This window comes from Etheostoma cragini, chromosome 19 (genome assembly GCF_013103735.1).
Source record: "Etheostoma cragini isolate CJK2018 chromosome 19, CSU_Ecrag_1.0, whole genome shotgun sequence".
NCBI classification, from domain to species: Eukaryota; Metazoa; Chordata; class Actinopteri; order Perciformes; family Percidae; genus Etheostoma; species Etheostoma cragini.
In genome coordinates, this window is record NC_048425.1 from 4,060,806 (window position 1) to 4,082,911 (window position 22,106).

The 22,106-nt window shown below is 39.8% G+C and overlaps 1 protein-coding gene across 12 annotated transcripts in view; it reads right to left on the reverse strand.

The window, feature by feature from the left end:
• The window catches only part of si:ch211-200p22.4 (phosphatidylinositol-binding clathrin assembly protein), a 104,410-nt gene that overhangs the window by 8,316 nt on the left and 73,988 nt on the right, over positions 1-22,106 (reverse strand). For 6 of the 12 annotated variants that reach the window (XM_034857107.1, XM_034857116.1, XM_034857112.1 and 3 more), the window contains 7 exons: positions 17,787-17,914; positions 16,308-16,408; positions 13,949-14,059; positions 6,410-6,550; positions 5,852-5,882; positions 5,255-5,387; positions 3,466-3,489 (listed from right to left, as the gene is read on the reverse strand). In XM_034857107.1, the coding sequence (XP_034712998.1) occupies positions 3,466-3,489; positions 5,255-5,387; positions 5,852-5,882; positions 6,410-6,550; positions 13,949-14,059; positions 16,308-16,408; positions 17,787-17,914 (669 nt within the window). The remainder of the gene's footprint in view (positions 1-3,465; positions 3,490-5,254; positions 5,388-5,851; positions 5,883-6,409; positions 6,551-13,948; positions 14,060-16,307; positions 16,409-17,786; positions 17,915-22,106) is intronic. The other 6 variants (XM_034857117.1, XM_034857110.1, XM_034857114.1 and 3 more) reach the window with 3 other exon arrangements.

Genomic DNA, 22,106 nt, shown 5'->3' on the forward strand with positions numbered 1-22,106 from the left:
TCATTAACCTTTAGTTGCTAACTTCTTTTTTTAAGATTATTTTTGGAGATTCAGGGGCAGAGAGATGGGGGGGATGACAGGCAGCAGAGGGCTGCAGGTCTGATTCAAACCCAGGCCCCTGCAAGACTCAACCTACATGGGGGAAATGCTCTTACTGGGTGAGCTAGAGGCCACCCCTACCACTTACTTCATTAATGCTTCTAACAACAGCACGTTATGCTGGTTGATCAATGAAAAAAAAGAGTTTAGTTTTACACATGGATTTATCTCAGTTTTCAATGTAAAAAACTATTCATGCAAATATCCAAACTCACTTGCTAATTTATCACCTTCAAAACACAAAACGTGGTCCTTACATACAGAGTGCAAAGCACTAAAATAACAGTCCTTAGAGTACGGACAAACCCTATTAGAGTAAGTTCCAATGCATGTGCAAGCTCTTCTCATTTTACTTAGATATAATGTCAGCACTTTTGTGTTTTCAATGTCTGTTACAGTAGAGTAAATTGTGTCTTAATGCTGTATACTTTTCCGGCATTTTAGATGATTAAAGTATGGAAGGTTTGTGTCTTAAATACAAACAAGCTGTGTGGTAAATACAGAACAGAGAAGATAAAATGAGTTTGTGGAAAGCAGTCTGAGTAATTGGGCCCTGTTGTTGAAGTCTATATTTGTTCATATTAAGGAAAATTGGCACTTTTAAAAGGATGCTGAAATAGCAGTTCCTGTTCGCAATGGACCCTTACATGTACAGATCACAACTATCACTGGATTATGTTGATACTGAGAAAGATTTAAACAAAAGTGAGGATTCTTATCCAAGTTTTAGGATTTCTAATTTAATTTATTTGTGTGTGTCACACTGAATCTAAAATTAAATATGTCTGTGATCAATTTGATGGATTAGTTCAATATTTTGTGACCGTTTTTCCACATGCCTCATGCAACATCTTCTCCTCATTAGGTCTCTTTTTCTATATTTACAGTTTTTCAGATACTGACTTCTGGTGCTTAAATTGTAATTTATTTTAAAGATTTAAAGATTTTATTTTAACATTTACAATACTGTGAGGTTGTGATAAATTACAGCACGATGTATTACTTCATTTTATGCGGATTTCAAAATTAGGAGTAGAGCATTTTGTCAAGTCATTTCAAAAATGAAATTGGAAACTAATGGAAAAGCTAAGCTTCAACATATAGAACAGGAAGGGTTGCTCTGCTAAGCAATTGGTAAGAGAAGGTTTCTGGTCGGGTCAGGTGAACCAGTGAACTGATCTTAGGAGGTAATCAATGTGATTGATCAGGCATCCGCTTTGAATTCCTGCCCCCGGGAAGCAGGCTGTGAAAGTTGATCATAACCATTGATCAATTTGATCTCTTCTGGCAGCAGCAGAGATGGCCAGCAGCCAGACAGGTGAGAACATGGATCCAATTCCACCCAAAAGACTCAGATAAGACTATCAGATAAGTGTATTGCTCACTTAGTAATACACTAGTGGCTTGGTATTTAAAACTATCATTTAAGATTAAACTGACTTTCATCTGCACCTGAACCACGCTTTAGTTAGCAAACCATCTGTCTCTGAGTTTGACTGGTCTGTCTGTCAAGTGCAAAATGAGAGGGGCGCATCACTTTTTTATTGTTTAAACATGGACAAGACGTCTGAGAGAAAAACAGAGCAGGTGAGACGCTGTTCATGCACCACTGCACCTTCTGTATGGATACTTTTGTCCATCTGTCTTTCATTCCAGCTGTTGGCCCTCAATGCATCAGGCTTTCGTTTCATCTGTTTGTGTCTGTCTTTTAATGCTCAACCTCTCTCCTGTGGTTTCTATCCCTCCCTTACTACCTGTGCATCTGTTTTTAGTTAAATCTGTCTTTTCAACTTTAATTGCGTGTCTCAGAGCTGAACTTTTGCTATTGCTTTTGCCCTATCACTCGTAAGGCAACTCTCTTCTTTCTATGCTTCCCCTGCAAAGTTCTGACCCTACATGACCTGCATGGTTAACTGAAGGATAAAGAAGTTAGAGGCTTTGCTGGATTTCTTGCTGGCATTTAAAGTATCAAGTGAGCACAGATCGTTGGAACTTTGCCCTTTCGCCGGGAATCTCCAATGTGAGAGTTTTACTTATCATGCATGACACCCTTGTTATTCGCTGCTCTGCTCCCTGTGATGTCTTATATATTACCGCCACATGCCGCTATGACTTAGTTATCATAAGACAGCTTGTAGAGGTTACACAAGCTGTTTTTAAAACATGTCTATATTTCCTCCACTCTAAGCTTTATTTGTACATGGTCAGTGCTGCTACATTTTGTTTGTGTTTGCTTGTCTTGCAAAATGTACGTTGAAGGCAGGATTCAGTTCACTGCTGACCACACAATGTACAGACTTTTTCGTTGTACCATAAAGGAGGGAAATTACATTTTTGTTTGTTTTGCTGAGAAAACAATGACTTTGTTTTTTATTGTGCTATTCTGTTAATCCCCATAGATCAGACTGGTACATATGGGTACTTTGCAAAACGTCAACACTGCACTTTATTTATTAAGTTCTTTAATTTTCTTAAAGTCAACAAATTCCACAAAATCACCAAAGCCAACAATGTATCGTCTGTGGCACTCAATCCCAAGTCCATTCATTACCAATACGGATGTAAATATTTAAAATAGAGTAGAATGGCTAAGTCATTTCCTTAAACAGCTAGGCACTGTAGTTTATTGCAAACATAACCCTAAATAGTGCATTTGTCAGTGATTGTTTTCAACTGTGGTTTAAACTGCAGTGTGGGTAAAATAGTTTTTTGATAAACGTAAATTTATGGCCCAATGTGTTGTTTTTGTCTTTTAAAATATGATCTGTTGACAATAAGAAAACTAGAGAATATAATCAGACTTATCCCCTGAATAAGATGTACAAGGGACAAACAAAAGGCTTGACCATTGAAAATAAAGCAGTACGGAAGGAGGAGAAAAGTAGCGGCCTCTTTCGGACTTTGGTATCAGACAGTTTACTTAGAGCTTACATATTTGTTTATTTAAAAAGATAATTTTTAGACAGGACAGCTGAGGACATGAATGGGGAAAAAGAGAGAGGGGACAGAAATGCAGCATAGGCCCGTAGGTCAGAGTTGAACCCGGACCCGCTGCGTCGAGGAGTGAACCTCTGTATATGGGCGCCCACTCTACCAACTGAGCTATCCGGGCACCCCACTTAGAGCTTATCACATAACAAGCGCAGACCGTTAGCCTGCAGGACAGAGCAGAGGGGAGGGGGCTATTTGTGGAAATTGCAGCAGGGACAACATTATTTATTTTTTTAAAGAAATGTCTTGAAAGACTACAAAAAAGAACGAGGGGACAGAGAACAAGATAAAGTTGGAGACAGCGAGAGGGAGGTTGGAAGGACATTAGAGGAGTCATTGAGAAGTCTGTCTTACTAAACAGGGATAAGTACTTACATAACTAGTATAGAACATTCCATTCTGCATCAGGACGCAACAAGGAAAAGGGACAAAAGACAGAGAAGAAGACAAACAGGGAGAAAGTTGGAGAAGGAGGGAAAGAGACACAGGAAATGGTAGAGAACCATAGAAAGTGATGTGAGAGTGGAAGATAGAATCCAAGAAAATAAGATGATGAAAGAAAGAAGCAAAAAAAGGTATGACAAGGTAGAGACCAAGAGAAGGTGAGAATGAGAAAAAATAAAGAAAGCAGTGGGACAAGGGTGATGTTGTGACAGAGGAAAATGAGGAAAGCAACGGAAACAAAGTACATTTCAATGAGTCAAAATACGGACGGGCAGATGTCAAATGCAGTGTGGTGGTGAAAACAGGATGAGCAGATAACGCAAAACAAAAGACGCGATAAAAAAAAGCAAAGAGGGGAAGGAAGATAAGTGGATGACGGTGCAAAAACGAAAGGACGAAATGCATGAAGAGGATGAGCGGGACAGGACGGAAAGATGAGGGGGAATGACAGCAGGGGTGAAGGGGGAAAGAAAGAAGGAAAGCACCAATGAGAGAGAGAGAGAGAGAGAGAGAGAGAGAGAGAATAAAAAAGATAGATATTAGGGGGAAAAGGAGAAAAAGAGGAAGCGGAGGGTTAGTGACAGTTTGTCCTCGTCAGCCAGAAACTGTCCAGAGATCAAGAGGACGATCAGGGGCTGCCAAGATATATACACACACACACACACACACACACACACACACACACACACACACACACACACACACACACACACACACACACACACACACACACACACACACACACACACACACACACACACACACACACACACACACACACACACACACACACACACACACACACACACACACACACACACACACACACACACACAGCATGCACAGATAGCTATTTACTGTACCAATCCAATACGCTCACAAAAACCAACACAAAAACAAGTTACAAAGCATTCACGTGCATAAGACAAGTCCAGCATTAAGTGGATGCAACATGTTTATCAGCGAAGTGCCTGCAAGTCACATGTAGATAGATGGAACACATTTATTTTTTGAAGATCCAAACTTAATATATTTACTAATGGCATATAACAATATATGCCAGCATATATGTTACCAATATAACTGGCTAGCTGTTTCCCCTGGTTTCAAGTCTTTTTGCTAAGCTTTGTTGCTTGTTTAATAGTAAGACATGAATGTCTTGATCTTCTTATCCAACTCTAGTCAAGAAAGCATATAAGCATATTTTCTAAAATGACAAACTATTCCTTTAATACAGCAAAAAACGAGAACAGAAAGACTTAAAATGTATTTAAACAGTTAAAAGAGCCAGAATCTCGCCCATTAAACTGGTCTTACAGACACCTTGATGCATCCTAATTATAGAAAAGTGTGGTCTGTTACAACTTGGCTCTGATTTCCGTAGGTTTGGCCATTATTTTGGAGATCTTGGAATGTCACACTGGCAAAAAACATTAGCATTCAAACAGACAATCAGAAGGATTGGTGATTTTTTTAGTAATGTTGCAGATTTCAGCAATAAACATGGGTAGTTTAATGTTATTATCACTGATAGGAATGACGGCCTAAACTACAGAAAAAGGTTCCAAGTTGTAATAAACTGGAATCATCCTTTAAGATTTTTGCAAGATTTTAAATATACCTTGTGGGATTTTTTTTAGGGGAAACTTTCACGTTGTACAATCACTGCACCACATGACACCTTGTCTTTGTGTTTATGTGCTTGTTTGTGTCTCCTTACCACGTGTTGTACAGGCATGGGCTGCGGGGCCATGGGCGCCGGGCCCCATTGAGTGGTGGACATGGTCTTATTCTGCCAGTTGTGGCCTCCCGTCAGCTTCTTCTCTCCAGACTGGTTCCACTGCATGTCTGGCCTGGAGAATGAGGAGCAGAGCAATAAAACAAACATGTTGTAAGGCTTTTTTGTATTAATCATTTTCACTGCTCAACCTGAGGCTAATTCTAAACAACACTGAAATCATGTCTTGGAAGATCAAAATTCAGTAGATCTGCCTTATTGACTTGAAGATTCTTTTTGTCTTTGTACTTTCTTTTATTTTCCCCATGAGGCACATCATGAATTTTAAAGACTCAAGTACAAGAGAAACATCAATGTGAATCCATGCAGCAGTCTTTTTGACTCTTAACACTCTACAGAAGCCCTTTGTCACAAACCTAAGCAACTGTATACTTCATAATAAATTAGATTTTGACTTTAAGTAGTAGAAGTTATATGATGGCAGACTGTAGGTAGGGATTCTGGCAACAGCTGAGATAAGTAATCTTCTAGCCTACAAGCACGACACTAAGAGGTATCATCACAACTCAAGACACTAACTTCTTGGCTGGGGTCCCACCAAACTGCAGATCTGAGGAGGGATAAAAACACAGAGAAATTGAGTGATATTAGTTAAAAGAGTAAATGATAGACAGGCAGGCCAGTATATCTGCATTTGATGCTGTTTTTCCTCTCAGATTTTACTTCACCTTTGCTCTCTTACATCATCTTTTAACTAGTTTGTAACGATGAGATATGTTTAATTGTATTTATTCTTGAAGAGAGGTGTACGTTTTGCAAACACTTGATTGACTTAATGGTTCCTTTTTGTAAAAAGAGGCTAAAGAGAAGAAGAAAGAAATGTTGCCAGATGAAAGGGAAAGGTTTATTTAGTAGTGTATGCATCTTTAAATAACAGTGTATGTCCTTCTGCTCAATTAATAAGAGTGATTACATAAGAAAGATAGTGTAGATGTGTGTATGAATGCATTCAAGGCCAGGCCTTTCAAGTGTTGATTACATAATTGAGCAACCATTAAAATACTGTGAAGTGTTGTCCTCCCCCTCCCCCTTTGTGGACACATTCCTCTGCATGTGCACATGTATCTCGACACTCACTGCCCACGAGGTTAGCCAAAGAGGAGTCGAGGTCGTTGGCTAGCAGCTTTCCTCCAGGATGGATGGCCATTTGAGGAGGAGGAAGAGGTGCAGTGTGTGTGGGCATTGTAGGCTTCAACAGGTCTCCTAGAGCATCAAAACCTGAAGAAGAAATTCACTCATACATGTAAATCAGCTGGAAAATAGTGATATAAACATAATGAAATAATGAGAAAACATTTTTGTTAAGCCAGGCTGGTAAAAACATAATATAGAAGGAGTAGGGGGTTAGTACACCACACAGGCCCACAGACTTAGAGAAAAGCAATTACGTACAAACATGTCAGATTATAAAATAACCCCCATCCCCAAACAGTGATTGCCCAATTACATTTTAGCAACCATAACTAGGCGATGGCAGGCTTGTCAAGCTTAGGCTATTTCTCCTACATTGAAGCAGTATGCATGGGGATGTAGTAAGGAAAGAGTTTGGAGGTCTTTCAAAAACTGTAAAAGTCTGAGGAACTGAGGAGTAACCAAGCAATATCTCCAAGCATTTTATTAACTGAATACATAATTTTGTTGAGTTACAGTGCATAAAGAAAACAAAACAACACCACATCTGGCTCTGGATGTTATCATATCAGAGTGTAAGGTACAATTAGCATCTCTGTCCTGCACATTAAAAGATTTGGAGACCAACGTTACTCGAGATGGCGCTAATAGCTAGCTAGCAATGAGAAAGTCAAGGTTTTGTCTAACCATGGTAAACAAAGATTTGCAAAACTCTGGCAAGATGGATAAAGTTAGGAACCTAACTTTATCTCAATGGTTGAGGTAAGACCGTTAAGGTTAGGTTGTCAGGCAGCGAGCCTCGCAAGAGTTTTCACAATTCTAGGGTTACCATCTGGTAACCCTAGTATTGTGAAAACTTGTGTCTAGATTCTAGACACAATCAAAAATCAGTAGTTGTGAACTAGAAAGAAGGAGCTTGCTTTTGTGTTTCTCTGTCTGAAGTCAAGGACACACTGTTTAAAAAATTAAAACTGACTTTTGAGAGCTGAATCTGCAACTGTAGATTGCATAAGCGCAACATTAACTAAGGTGGGGCTGGGCTTAGAGAATGGTCAGTTGAGTAATCAAACTGTAGCAGCAGAATTGTGGAAAACAGTGAGTGGAGAAAGTCAACCAATCTCAAACACCAAGCCCAATGATGTCTAAGTACTTTCTGACTTTTTCTGTGGCACTCAATCCAAAATCCATTTGTTCTTACTACAGATGTAAATATTTAAAATTGAGAAGTATTTTTTAAAGAGCAGAAGTAACTGATTTCAAAGGCATTCAATACTGAATCTAATGAGAGCGGACTCAACTTTCAGCCTAATTTTCCAAATTTTCACTCACAACTCGACCACTTTAATGAAGCAGCGCTGGGAGGTTTTGATCTGAGAATATTGCTGAGCTGTGCTTTCTTAATGTGAACTATCAAATCTCGCTGCTAGACCCTGCTGTTAATTGAATTAGCCAGGCTCTATTTTTAGCATTTACCTACATTGGCAAAGATTTCAGACTTTACTCTTTTATTACTTTGTCATGCAGTAGCCTCATTCTATCAGCAGCCAGCCTATAATCCCTGACTCAGTAGCTTGCAGCTCTTGTTCTAGATGATTGATTTATCTGTTTGTAGCTGTCATGTACACACTCCCAACAGTGATTAGTTTGGAACGTGTGCGTTTGTGTATTAGAGAGTGTGTAAACCGACTTTCCATGGCCGGTAGGTGCAAATGATAGAGTAATTTCCTGTGTTGGTGGTGAATGTGTGTGTAAGTGCCTGTTAACAACTCCCCATGTCAGCACTCATGCTGCTAATGGCTCAGTATTACTCTGCCGGGAGAAACCTGGAGATGTGACTGTGTGTGTTTGCATGTGCGTGTATTTGGTGGGAGGCGTGGTAAACATGGCAAGTAGTAGAAAAACAATTTTTTTAAGTGAAAATGAAAGCATAATTTCATGGTGATGTCGAGTTCCTGCATAATTGTATGCATTAGTGCATCCTCACTTTATCGAGTAACCATTAGGAATCACAAACCAATTCATGAAGAAAAGTGGCAGAAAAAAAATGAAGTAAGGAGCAAGGCAACAATACAAAGCTGGGAAAAAAAATAGGAACAAGAACGTGCAAGACAACTGCTGTAAAACAGCAGTGAAGGAGTAGAAAAAAGAGAGGCAACTGATGGTGGGGGGGAGTAATAATATTTAGTCAGGAAGCGGTGTGCAGGTCTGACAGTGGTGCTGACACAAGAGCTTCAGAAAACACTTTTCCTGCTAGCTTAGCAGATGAGAGAACAGGAGGGAGGAGGAGGAGAAGCAAACAGAGAAAAGTTAAAGAGAAGAAGAGAAATGAAGTGAGTGAAAAAGCAACCACTACCTTTTTTATTTTCTTGACTCTAATTTCTCTCCCATTGTTGGCCTTTCCATTGTTGTTGTCACTTTGATAAAGCACTTTGGAAATGTTGGTGATTTTGGGTTTCTTAAACCACCGTGTCAGTAAAGCCCACGGAATTAAATTGAACCAAGAGAGCAATAGAAGAGAAACGGGTGGGGGGAGGAGGGGGGAAGAAAAGAAAAGAAACAAGCTCTCCCAGTAGAAGAAAACAGGGAAGGAGGGAATCAGGACGTGGAGGAGTAAGGTGATGAAGCGAGCACCGAGAGCATGGTATTGAACTGGGAGGATAATGCTATCAGTGTAAGCTTAGGTGTTTCAGCAGAGGATTTGACACTCAATAGAGTTTAAGATCAAAAGGGAAGCAAGGAAGTAAATCCATGTTGGATTGGGTTCAATTACAAAACACTGGTAGGGAGAAATCTGTTACTTACTACTATTTAGTTGGTTTATCTAAAGCTCTTTTTCTCTTTTCATGGAATACATAACATTTCTGGCTTCATCGATTGATTTAAGTAATAAAAGATGGATATGATATAAAGTAAGACTGCAGCCATCTGTTATTTTAGAAATCAAGCATTCTACCGATTATGCCATCGATTAAATCGGATAAGGAATGCTTTTGCTTTGTTAAAGAGCAATAGTAAATATACAAAAGAGAAAAAAAGACCGGTACGAGCTGTAGTATTTTCTATCAAAATAAACCCATTTAGTGCATTTAAGTGCCAAAATACATTTTGGGTGTCTGGATATTTTCAAACTGAAGGTCCGCTTGGTGAAGTAGTAGTCTCCTGGTGGCAGAAAAGTAGGCGGAGGGACCATGGGATGCGCTAATTCTTGTCTCATTTGTGGTATGATAAACAGTAAATTCATCCAATTTAGTGCCCCATCTCGCTACATTTCAAGCTTCTGTGAATGGCTTATTTTGCCGAGACAGACCTTTGGGTTAGCAGGAATCAGTTCTACCCTAATATGAAGGAAGAAGAGCATTCTCAGCTTGTACAGCACCAGCTGTGACAGTGACAGATTTAAAAATGTATGTTGTAATTGAAGCCTTAATTAATAACCTTATGTTCGGTTTAATCATTTTGAGACACAGAACTGTCTGTTTACCAAGCTCAACCCCCTCCCTTTAGTTAATTTTGCAGCATCTGTCAAAGCCATTTTAGAGTTGACGCGTCCAAGCGTGTGCGCCAGTGTGACGTCAAAATGGCGCAGATGTCATTTGCGCGCCAGGATTTTGAGTGTGCGTCCAAGGGCGCGCACCACTATTTTTTTTCAACAACGCGGGACAAAGCGGAAACAGGAAGCCTGAACGAGGACTCTCAGAGTGCCTGCAAGTCTCTCTTGTAAACTTACTGGGTTAAGATGAGTTCTTTTATGGTGAATGAAAAGCTTGATCCGACCAAGAAGGTCATTGAATCAAAGCGATGCATTGACGGCAATGCTGCTGGCGTTGTTTACCTTTTTCTTCTTCTTCTTCTAGTCCGTAGAAATAGCAATGTCGGTAGCCTTTGCTCATTAGCGCCACACCTGTTTAAGAGAAGACTGCAACTAGTGCTGCGACGACCACACAGGAGTACAAACAGTTACAGTGCTTTCATGGCGTCACATTTGCACACGCCAGCTCGGCTGCACCTGCTGTAAAACACCCTTTAAGCTTTCTGTTCTCCGCGGTAAATATGCAGTTTGTGGGCAGATTTACTACTAGAAATATTTAGTAACAATGAGTCCTTGATTTCAGACAGAGTAGACAAAAGCATGCTTCTCCTTTCTAGATGCCGAGTACTGATTGCTCAAATACAATTAAAAACGGCAGCAATTTTCCACTTAAAACGGAAGCAAAATTGCATCCCTGAGTGTTAAAAAAACAAAGGAACAAATAACTGCAGGGACTGTCAAAGAAAACAACAGAAATATGAATGATGGAAAATTGGGATGACATCATAAAGACATCACAAAACATGTAAGCTTCAGTAACACAAATGTGAATGGACTTTAAAACATAAAAAACATCAATATAAAACGGAGCAAATACGCCTCAAATGCTCCTTACAAGATAGCAGTTAAAAGTGGACAAAAGAAAATTTGGATAAAGAATACAGACTTTGTAGAGTCAGATGAATGAGAATGGACTTTGAATTGTAAGGAGGGAGAGAAAAGAGGAGGAGGAGAGCAGATGGAAAGGAGTTGCCTGGGTGATTCTTGCCTTTTGAAGTGTGATGGGGAGACGATGAGGCAAAGACAGAGGGAGAGATGAAATAAATGGAGGGAGGGAGGGATGGAGGGAGGGAGCGATGGAGGGAGAGAGGAGGAGGAAGGGGCGGTAGGAGGGTGTGAACGGTGTGAACAACAACAAAATAAAACAAAACAGACCAGCAGAAGCAGACAGATGGGATGGAGCAAAATGACAGATGACATGCGAACAGACGCAGACACACAGTTACAAACACTAACATATAAAGACACATGTGAACACATATAGAGATACACCGCATGGGCACACACACACACAAAAGAAAACAGACATGCAGTACAGTGGCTGCACACACAGGGTTTTTTATGAGATGCTGCCAGTTGCCCAGACGGTGTATTGGTAGTTGTAGCTTCAACACAGGCTCTATTATTAGAAGGAAGATAGTCTGTCCAAAACGAGAACCAGGCAGCACACTGGAGCCACAAGCCTCCATGAGCAGAGAGAAGAGTTTGACGGGGTTAAAACCGATTAGAGCAGGCCAGGAAAAACCTGCGGCTTCTAAAAAGAATCCGCACTATGGACTCTTTCAACATTTAAAAAAAACAAAAACAGCTCTACCAGGCAAACGTTTGAAGACGCAATATTACAGCTGTACAAATGCAACTGATACTCCTAATAATGATGACAGTAATATGTCAAAAAAGTTGTTTTTTCTGCCAGATTTTCCAGATGTATAATTAGCGATCTTGCGCTGAATGATGACACGGTTTTGATTAAGTCATACAGATTTGAACGGCATGTGCAGCCACTGCTGGAGTGAAACAGCTGGCTGATTGATCCTGGCAAATTTCCAGGAATGCTAATTGATGGGTGGCGGCGCTGTGGAAACATACTCTGCTAGATAAAGTTAGGAAATAAGTTTTGACCCTAGAATGGTGAGAGGAGTAAGACCTCAGTTTAGACCAAACTGACCAATACATAAATAATAAAAGATCGATACTTGGCGCCTATGTATCAATACACTAATGCCACTGAAAATATTGTGACAATATGCTGTATCGATTCTCTCCAGTGGTACATCTCTCAATACTTTCTGACAAGCCTAGCCCATACGTGGCACTCATACTGAAGACATAAAGGCTCAAACACGAGCATGACTAACAGGGCATCAGTTGGGTACTATTTTCCGTCACGGATTAATACACATTAAGTGTACCAGGAAGTATTTACAGCAGCACACAGAGTGCATGTGGGATCAAATCTAAAAATAAAAACTACAGAGCCCATACTCATCAGGGTGAAGGAACACGTCTCCCAGGGCAACAGTGTGGCTTTTAATAGTTTTGTGTAACTGACACAGAGGAATTAGCTATATAAGGCTTTGGCCATCATTTGGTTCTGGTGTATCCATACAATTTGTTAACCATGAGAAAAAATTATTTAATAAAACACAACTTATCCTTTAAATTAATTAGGATAAAACTTGTATTACTTTCTTTTATATCTTGCAGTTTAAACATGCAACTCTTTCTGAATTCCTTTCTCCCTTTATGATGAAAACAGTCTTTATTTGACCTCTGCAGGTAGTTGCTTTTATCTGCTGGCCTTCTTTGGAGTTGTCAATAACTTGCCCTGCCTTAAAATGATATGCTTTGCAGGAAAGTCTTGGGACCCGAAAGGGTTGAGAAGTACAGAGATTGATTGTGTCAGTTGTTGCTGAGAGGTTAAAAGAAAGTAAGCCAATAAGAGGGCTTTGAGCCAAAGTGCCAGACCTGCAACCCTTAAGAGTCATCAGTCTGAAGCTGTTACCATAACAGGCGGGAAACCACAACAAGAGAAGCTGAAGTAGCTGGAGCAAGGGTTCCTACACATTGTCTATTCCATTCAAGACTTCGAGAAGTTATTCTTTTTCCAATGGAATTTAGGTTGGCGATAAAATTAAGGATGTCAAAACTTCAAAAGGAAATAATGTCAATTATGCCTTTCCATTTTCTGGATGATTTAATGACTGATAATACTGACAGGATGTGCAACATAAAAATACCTAATGATGGTATTTAACTAGGAAAAGATATGTTTTAGAACTCATAAAAGCAGAATTTCCAAACCAGTTTAGGAACCCTGAAAGAAAAGACCGGTTACTGAGGAAAATAAGAACTGGGATCAGTTAAATTTTGGTTCAATTAATAAAAGAGAAAAGAAGAAGATATCTGATAATCCGGTAAGGCCCTGAAAACAGAATTTCTTAAACATCTTCTTATTAGTAATGGATATCGTTTTAGAATAGTGTTGGTTATTACACAGAAGATTATTTTGTCTGTGCTTTTCTTCCTAGATTAAAGTGGGCAGGGCTCTGATGGAAAACCGTGATGTCAAAAATGTATGTGCACCTATCAGGATGAGAGATATTTCAGTAAAAATCTTGATCATACCTGTGGGGTTGCTACCGTATGTTTGAATCAAATTACACTCACACAGTCCCGAAGAAACAAATTAGCTAAGTTTTTTTAGGGGTTAAACATTTAATAAATACCTACAAAAAATACAAACTACTTCCTATGTTAAATATTTATTTCAAATTTCTCCTGTTATAGCAAAATACTCAAGATTTTAGTGAAAGTTTCTTGAAAATCCAACTGTTAACGGATTCTTCATCTCTGGGTAGTGAACTTGTGTTGTGGAGTGAGGGTTACTGTCATTATGGTATTAGAGACTACTTGTAACAGCTTAAACAACATGCTATGTGACAGAGCTAAATAAAAGCTACAAACACCCTCCCAGTAGCAGGAACAACCACAAGTCTACAGTCTGGAGCTAGTCAGAGGGTTAGTTAAATGCTACGCTTGTGCGGCCAGCAAAGTCAAAAAGTTTTAGTTGTCAGTCTGGCTTTGTCTGGACAGTCAGACAGAGCTGGCTTTACCGGCTGCAGGTTGTGGGCCGTTGTTACTGGGCGTGGCATTATTCCCAAACACAGCATCGAAATCTACAGTCATGGCTGCGGTGGTCTGCTGCAGAGGCTGGTTCACCATTCCTGAGGGATGCAGTTAAATGGGACTGATTAAAACCCTGTTCGGGTGTTTATGCTGCACCAGAAAACTGTTGGACTATCTGCTTTAAAATAAATGTAGATATATACATCAAATTGTGATTTGGCTTGAATGGAAATCATGGCTTTGCTCTAGTAAGGATTCCTCCACCTCCCGCTAAACTAATCCCATTAGATTAGGAACATGAACATTACAGTCTCCAGCGCACTGCCATTGTTGTTGCTTAGTAACTTTGGATTCTGTGTAGGCTGTCGGGAATGTCAGGCTTTCAGAGGAGAGTTAAGCTTGTGAATGAGAAAATCCACTGATGCACCTTTTGTATTTTTTTGTCTCCATCCACATCCCCGTTGGGGATTAGGGCTTGAAGCCTCAGAGAGCGGTTGTCTTCATGGAGTCCACGGAACAAGAATGTACACCACAACATTTTCAAAGACAGGCAGTCCAGCAAAATGTCTATTGTTACAACTGAGCTTTCAGGAAACATAACAGTGATTCATAAAGATGATCTAGAACTGATAGCGATTAAACATGGCATATAGAAAAGGGCATAGTAATTTATAACATAGTAGTTTGTGTGTAAGAATCACCACTTTCCTATGTGACCCAACTGGCATCCCCATGTTTGACTGGCTTTTTAGCAGAGAGTTAGATGAAAAGATTGATACCACTTCATATTGGTAGCAGTTGATTTGCTTTAGAGGTCCCTACCTGCACCTCTATAGCTTACTGATTAACATACTGTTTGTTTGATTTGTATGAAAACTATTTCTTGACCAGTCCCTGCAAGTTACCTGGCAACTGCTTACAACCAGAACATAGCCTGGTGTAGAATCTCAGAAAAAATTGCAAAATGTCATTTTCCACTTTAACATTTTTTACAAATTAAACAAGCCCAGGTAAAACATGTTCATTTGTGAGCTGTTAAAGACATGCTAGGCAAAGTATTGATTTGTTTTTTGGGTGGAGACAGGCAAGCTGTTTTCACCCCATTTTCAGTCTTTGAGCTAAGCTAGGCTAACTATGTAGCTACATGGACTGTAACGTAAACAGGCTGTTTTTATATAGCGCTTTTCAGGTCATAACAACTACTCAAAGCCCTTTTACATAACATAGTACAGGAACCATACACCATTTACACACGGTAGCTGAGGCACAGCATCGGGTCTAGCCCAAGGACACTCCGACATGGGCTCAAACCACAGACCTTCAAATTGACAGGCGACCGCTCTACCACTAAGCCACAACCGCCCCTACAAGATAGTCATATCAATCATCTCGTCTAACTCGCTGCCAGGAAGCAAATTCCTTTCCCAAAATGGCAAACTATTTTAATAACTTAAAATACTTTCTCCTTTCAGACTGAACACTTCAGTGTTCCTGACGTGTATAGCCTTGGGTGTTTACTGACGTAAGTATCCTTTGTGTTGTTTTTGAGAAAAGCACAGAGGATCATTATCTCAGCTCTTTTGTCAGAGCCACTGATAGCGTAAGGGGCTGATACTTGAGCTAAGACGTGGCTTTGACTCTGAAGTCTGACCAAACTCTCTAGAAATGGCTTGAGTTTAATCCTCTTGTCATAAAGCCTGTAATACTCTGCACTAACAGTGCTTCTATATGCATCTCTTTAATACTTTTTGATTTGCTGATATTGAGCTGAAATTTCAGAAATAGAAGGGGAAATATACTATACAGCAAAGCTAATATGTGACAGTCAATGCTGTTGCTCAGCATTTCTGCCGCGGCCACATTTTCCACACTGACAAACAAGAAAATGAGGAGAGGGGGTGGTTGAAACTCAGCGGACATTTCCCCGAGCTGCTCACATTGGTTACAGGGTTCATTATTCCAAAAGTACTGCGAGCATTTACAACGTAAACCCCTGCACCCCATCCTTGTTTAATTGTGTCTCTAAATAAGACACCGGCTGGGTAATGCAACATTAATCTCTGATGTAGAGGAGGAAATGATAATGGGTGGATGGATGGATGGAAGGTTTACATAAAAAGACAAATGAATGGCTCGACAGATGGGCAGACATGTGAATGATACACTTTGAACAACGACATACTGACTTTCTGCTCAGACTGGAATTGTGTATGCATGTAGGTAGGTGTCCGTCTTAGTTTTGCCTGTGCCTTCATGAATGCAAATGTGTGTCTGTGTAGAGGTTTCTCTACACAAGCAGTCGTGTGTGTGTGTGTGTGTGTGTGTGTGTGTGTGTAGGTAGCGTACCTCCCCAGGCACTGTTGGCGGTGGAGATTGAAGGAGTGCTCTGCACAGCAGGGATGAAGGCCGGCTGAAGATCAAACAGGTCACTGTTCAGATTGGGCACACTGGGGAGCGAAAGTAGAGAGAGAGAAGAGAGAGAAGGAAAGAGGGATAGTGAGAGAATAAGAAAGAGAAAGATAGAAAAAGGTAGGACAGAGAAAGAAGCGATAAAAAGTGAGAGAAAATGGAAGAGGGGAAAAGAATAAGAGGGACGATGAGAATAATGATGGGGAGGGGAGAATAAAGAACAGAGAGAAAAATGACGGAAAGAAAGAAAAGAAATCAAGTGAATAAATCAGCGAGAGATGAAGAGAGACAGAATAGAGAGGTATGGAAAGACAGACAGAGATAGAACATTCATATTTAATCAATCATGCACAAATAGCTAGAGTCACCACTAAAAATGTTCGTTTGTCACAGATAAAGATCAATCCTCGCTCTCCGAAGGGCTGTAAAAACTTCCACGGAGCAATAAAACCGTTAGGAATAGTAAATTCCCAGCATGTTACAGTGTTCGAACGTTGAGTATAAATTCTGTTCTGATATCAAGATCAAACAGTTTTACTGTAACTGTTAATAGTTGGAGGGTGTGATACGAGGATCTTTTTAAATACAGGTTTACCATTCTGGCTGTCAATTTCAACTTTCCTCTAAGATAACCATAGTATTTTTGAAGTCCTAATCTTTTTTTTGTTCATTTCATGATATACAATCCCGTGTTTGAGATCTTTTATGAATGGTATTGGTTCTGTAACATTCTGTAAATACCTCTCTATATAGTCCTTTTCATTGTTAGGGGCGGGGTCAGCAATTCACAGGAAATGAAGCATGTATGCAACACCGTGCTACATTTTGTAATCTCATTTTTAGTTTGTTTTACTATTAACTCTCCTAACACAGCACCAGAGCTGTATTAATAAGTTACTCCTAATGCTATCTAGGGCTGGGCGATATTGTTGGGTTAACAGGTGGTGCTTTAATAAAATATTTTCACAATTAGATTTGAGACAAATATTCATCAATAATGTGGATACAATGACTAAGTGGTTAAAGGCAAATAATAGAACAGTTATAATAGTCTGGTAAGTTCATACAATGACATCACTTTACTGGAATACAGCCTTTAAAACCAAAAAAAGACAACACTTTTCATATAACGATATCCAAAATCTAAGACGATATCTAGTCTCATATCAGCATATCAATATATTGATATACTGCCCAACCCTAATGCTAACTGAGCTTTTCTACTGCTGCTAGTACACATTAAAAGCATTCAACTGGTGAAACACCATGGCTTTTAATGTGAAACACTCAATGGAAGTAAATCAATCTATCTTTGCTCATAATTCAATTTATAGGGTACTTAAAATTGGTGAACATATCACTAGATATAGAGTCAAACAGGTGTGTGTGTGTGTGTGTGTGTGTGTGTGTGTGTACCTGTTGGCAGACAGCATGGAGGTGAACAACTCTGGGTTTTGTGTGATGTGGTTGTTGTTGCCCATCGACTGGCTGCTGGGGGAGGCAGAGGGAGGAGTCTGCATGCCCATCTCCTTTAGACGCTGATCCTGTAGAACACACGCACACGCACACACAAACACACACACACACACACAACAAACAGCACAATGTGATCACAACAGAAAGAAAAACACCAGAATGTGATCAGTAAAACAATAACTAATTGTCATTATACAAATAATAAAAAGCATACAAATATTCTCCCACAGAAGCAAAACACCCCCAGCAGTCCTCCTGTAGCTTCTTGATGTTTGGAGATCCTGTTAAGCATCTCAATGCAAACATGCCCAATGAGTCATTATGAGTAAAAGCATTAAGGACGACATTTAAATGTGGAACCTTTAGTAATATTAAGATGGTTCTTGGCTTATGTAAGACTAAAAGCTAGGCCTGTTTCCAATTGAATTTCTAAAGGCAGTTGTTTGCTTCGTTTTCTCTGCCATGGTTGCCTGGTGGTGTGGTTTTCAGCATGCACAATCTATATAATGACAGACGATTAGTTTAAAGTACTTTAATTATATTGGTTTTTACTGACAAAAAGCTCTCCCACGCTGTTTTGACGTGATGCTGAAAGCCTCTCAAACTGTAACTGACCCCTGCAGGTGCAGCTGAAATACTGACAGATTTACAGACATCAGCAAAGTCCAGCCTCCTCTAAAGCTAAACTGAAACAACGTCAAGAACAATCCAGTGATCGGTTTGGAAATTAGCTTATTGTTTTTGTTGACCCATGGTGATTAGGTCAAGACATCCACATTCTGATGTGGCTGTGCGGGCAAATTACTTTGAATTAGCACAAACAGGGCATTCTGGAAAGAGAAAACTATTGGCACTTGAACATCACAAGCCAAGTGGCATCTAGTACCATTGTTTGGAGAGAAGGCAGACATCTCTACGACTGATATCTCCCACCAGGGACGTGCCCAAGGACGTGCCCAGGTACGGGTTATTGTTGCCCGGGCAACTGTCCTCTGGTGAAAGAGCCTAAATAAACTTTTCTTTCTTTCTACTGTGGTGCCTGCATTATTACAATAATACGGCAATCACTACTACAGTTAAATCAAATTAAATCTCTATATCATCCCATCTTGCCCTCAGCAATGCCCCAATCAAGTGATTTTGTTTATATTCTCACCCACAAAGCACCGCAAATGAAAGAGGGAAAGCAAAGCCCTCCTGCCTTCTTGTAACTTTTTAAAGTTATGGAGATTATTAAAAATGACCTGTGAACAGAAACCCCAAAAATCCACTTGAGCTTTGAATAATATTGCAGCTTCAGCTTGAAACGTTTGCATCACGCAGCATTGCCTTAGCTACTATAACGTAAAATGGTATGTAGGTAGCAGCAGCAGGCTAACTTTTTAACTACTTTACGTCTTTTACATTATTGTGCATTCTGTAGAGAAGAAAGAGGCTCAGCGATGTGGTGGTTTGGGCTCTTAAATCATGCTAGGTTAAACGTTGTTTACAGTCAATATGTAACATGACTTTTCAACCAACAATCAGATGTGACGTTAGTAGAAAGTAAAAGTAGAAGATACATTATTGGCCAAATTAGTGAATGTAAAAAACATTGCATTTAAAAACAGTATTTAGGTTAGTTGTCTGCGCTTCACAACAAAGACGTCTGGAAAAAAGAGAGTGCTCAAAGAAGCATCTAAAAAGATCTGCAACTTTGCAGAGCTGGATTAAAACTACCGGATGGGCCAACTGTGAGAGAAGCATTTGATAAATTCAAGCAACCATTCTACATTATTTATTTAATGTTGGCCTATTTTATCAGAAGCATTTTCTTTAAGTTGGAGTAGGCAAACAACTCATTAAACAAATGTAACAGTAATCTGTGTCTTTAGTATTGTGAAATAGTTATAGCAATTTTATGTATATATATATATATATATATATATATATAAGTTCCAGTTAAGTAAAATACTTTTGCTAGCTGTAGTCATGTTGTAATTGTTCTTTTTAATATACAGAATATGCACACATAAATATTATCTATGGTGCCAAATCATAACATAAGTTATCTCAACCAGCATCTTTGAGTGCAGCCACAGTCTAAAGGTACAACACTAGTAGCAACACTAGTGTTGAGTGTTGAGTTTTTAGCAGAAGTACTGTATACTGTATAAATTACTTTATTCAGATTCTAATAATTATGTTCAAGATGAGGCCTTTCCCATGGCTCCAGACTAGAGAGGGAGGGAGAGCATGCGGAGCATCACTCAATAAATCAGACAGCTACATAATGAATGTGGTGAGTGTTCCTATGAAAAGGGCCATGTCAGTAAAAGTGCAATAGATAGATTAATGCTACGGCCAATATTCTTAACTTAAAAGTACATTATACTGTAGAAGTTATTCAGAATTATGTTTTCTTTGGAGACCTCTCCATCTTTGAAGGCTGAACGGGGGGTGGGGGCTGCCTTTTTTCCATATTAGAGCAATGGCCCCACCAATTGTCTGTGCATGTCCCTGTCTCCAACACTGGGTGACTCACACCAAAACAATCTGGATTGATAAATAGCACAGGTAGGATATTTTGTATAATGACAGTGATTGTAAATACAAATAAAATACATTTCATCTATTATAAGTAATCCATACCGTTTCTCCATGCAGTTTATATAACATGTTCAAACATGCCTGCACTGTTTTTGTATTTTCCCATACCTTCTACATTGCTTTATTGATTGACTTAATCACCCTTGCTGTTTTATGGCTTATTTCTTGTGCCATCTGCCTATTCACCACTGGATTTTGTGACTTTTGCTGCTGCAATGAAATCATTTCTCTACAAGGATTGGTTCATTTGTGTCTTATAATGTGGGAACATGTACTGCAAAATAACAGTTACAGAAAAGAAAGAAATCAGAACATGTACCGTTTGGTAGGTAAGGAAAGCAATTTACAGTGCAACAAAGGCGTGGATTCTCAGTATGGATGCCACAGAGGGAACGGACACGCTGCATCTCACACTGCCTTTCTTCATTTCATTTGTACATAGGCACCCAGTTGTTTTAATTCAGTTTAAAACAACTAAAAAAAAAAACTAAAAAAAGTATGGAAATGAGCCAATTGACTTTACAACCTCTTCCACTTTTAAAAGAATTTGGACTTTGAGCAGATTAATAAACATGATGTCCTGCTGTACCAGCCTTGGCCAGGCCGAGTTCTCTTCATTTATATTCTGACAGTGTATCGAGGAACAAATGGGAACTGATGTTATTGTTTGGGTTAAGGCCCCAGCTGGACAGTAGCTAAGTGTGTATGTGTTGAGTCCATATGGACACCAGAGCGTGCAGACAGCTGGACTAGAGTATTTGGACGACCCCTGCTCACCCCGGCTTTCTCTCTCACTCCGTTTCTTACTCCGTTATGTTCTCACTCACTTTGTCTTCCCTATCCTTTTAAACTAAACCCAAAGGTAATCAGTAGACCTTGGCAGAAACAGGGCAACCAAGGGCACAGAGAAAACAGCGTGCTAAAATCCAATCAACTGCACACACAAACTAACACACCAAGACACATTGGCAACACACAATGCGCCCTAATCTGCCAGCGTATACGCATGTTTTGTTTCTCACACACACATGCGCACAGGCACACACGCGCACAGGCACACACGCGCACAGGCACACACGCGCACAGGCACACACACACACACACACACACACACACACACACACACACACACACACACACACACACACACACACACACACACACACACACACACACACACACACACACACACACAGAGAGAGAGAGAGAGAGAGATCACCAAAGCACACAGAGATATTGGCAACACTAGTAGACACATACTGTATCTTCTCTGCCAGGATGGAAGCATGCTTAACATGCACACACACTCTTACACCGAGCCGCTGTGTGTCTGTTTTGTAGCTTCGCTGCTCTTCCTCAATTACAGTTTGCTGTAAGGTAGGACTCCCAAGGCTGGAGCAAGAAATGTCAACACATTTTACACTTGACTTTTCTATTGCTCGGCTCGCCACTGAGACTATTGGCCTTTATCCTCATCTGGAGTTCAGAACTCACCAAACAGCAAAGTGGCTGGGAATTCTATCAGCACCAGCACAGTCTGAGGTCTACAGCACAGAAAATTGCAGCACTATATATATAGTTTTAGTTTTTGTAGCAACAATTTTTGCCATTTTTCATGTCTCAAGTGTCATGTAGTGCCGCTGCAGATTTGAAATATATTGTGACTCTGCT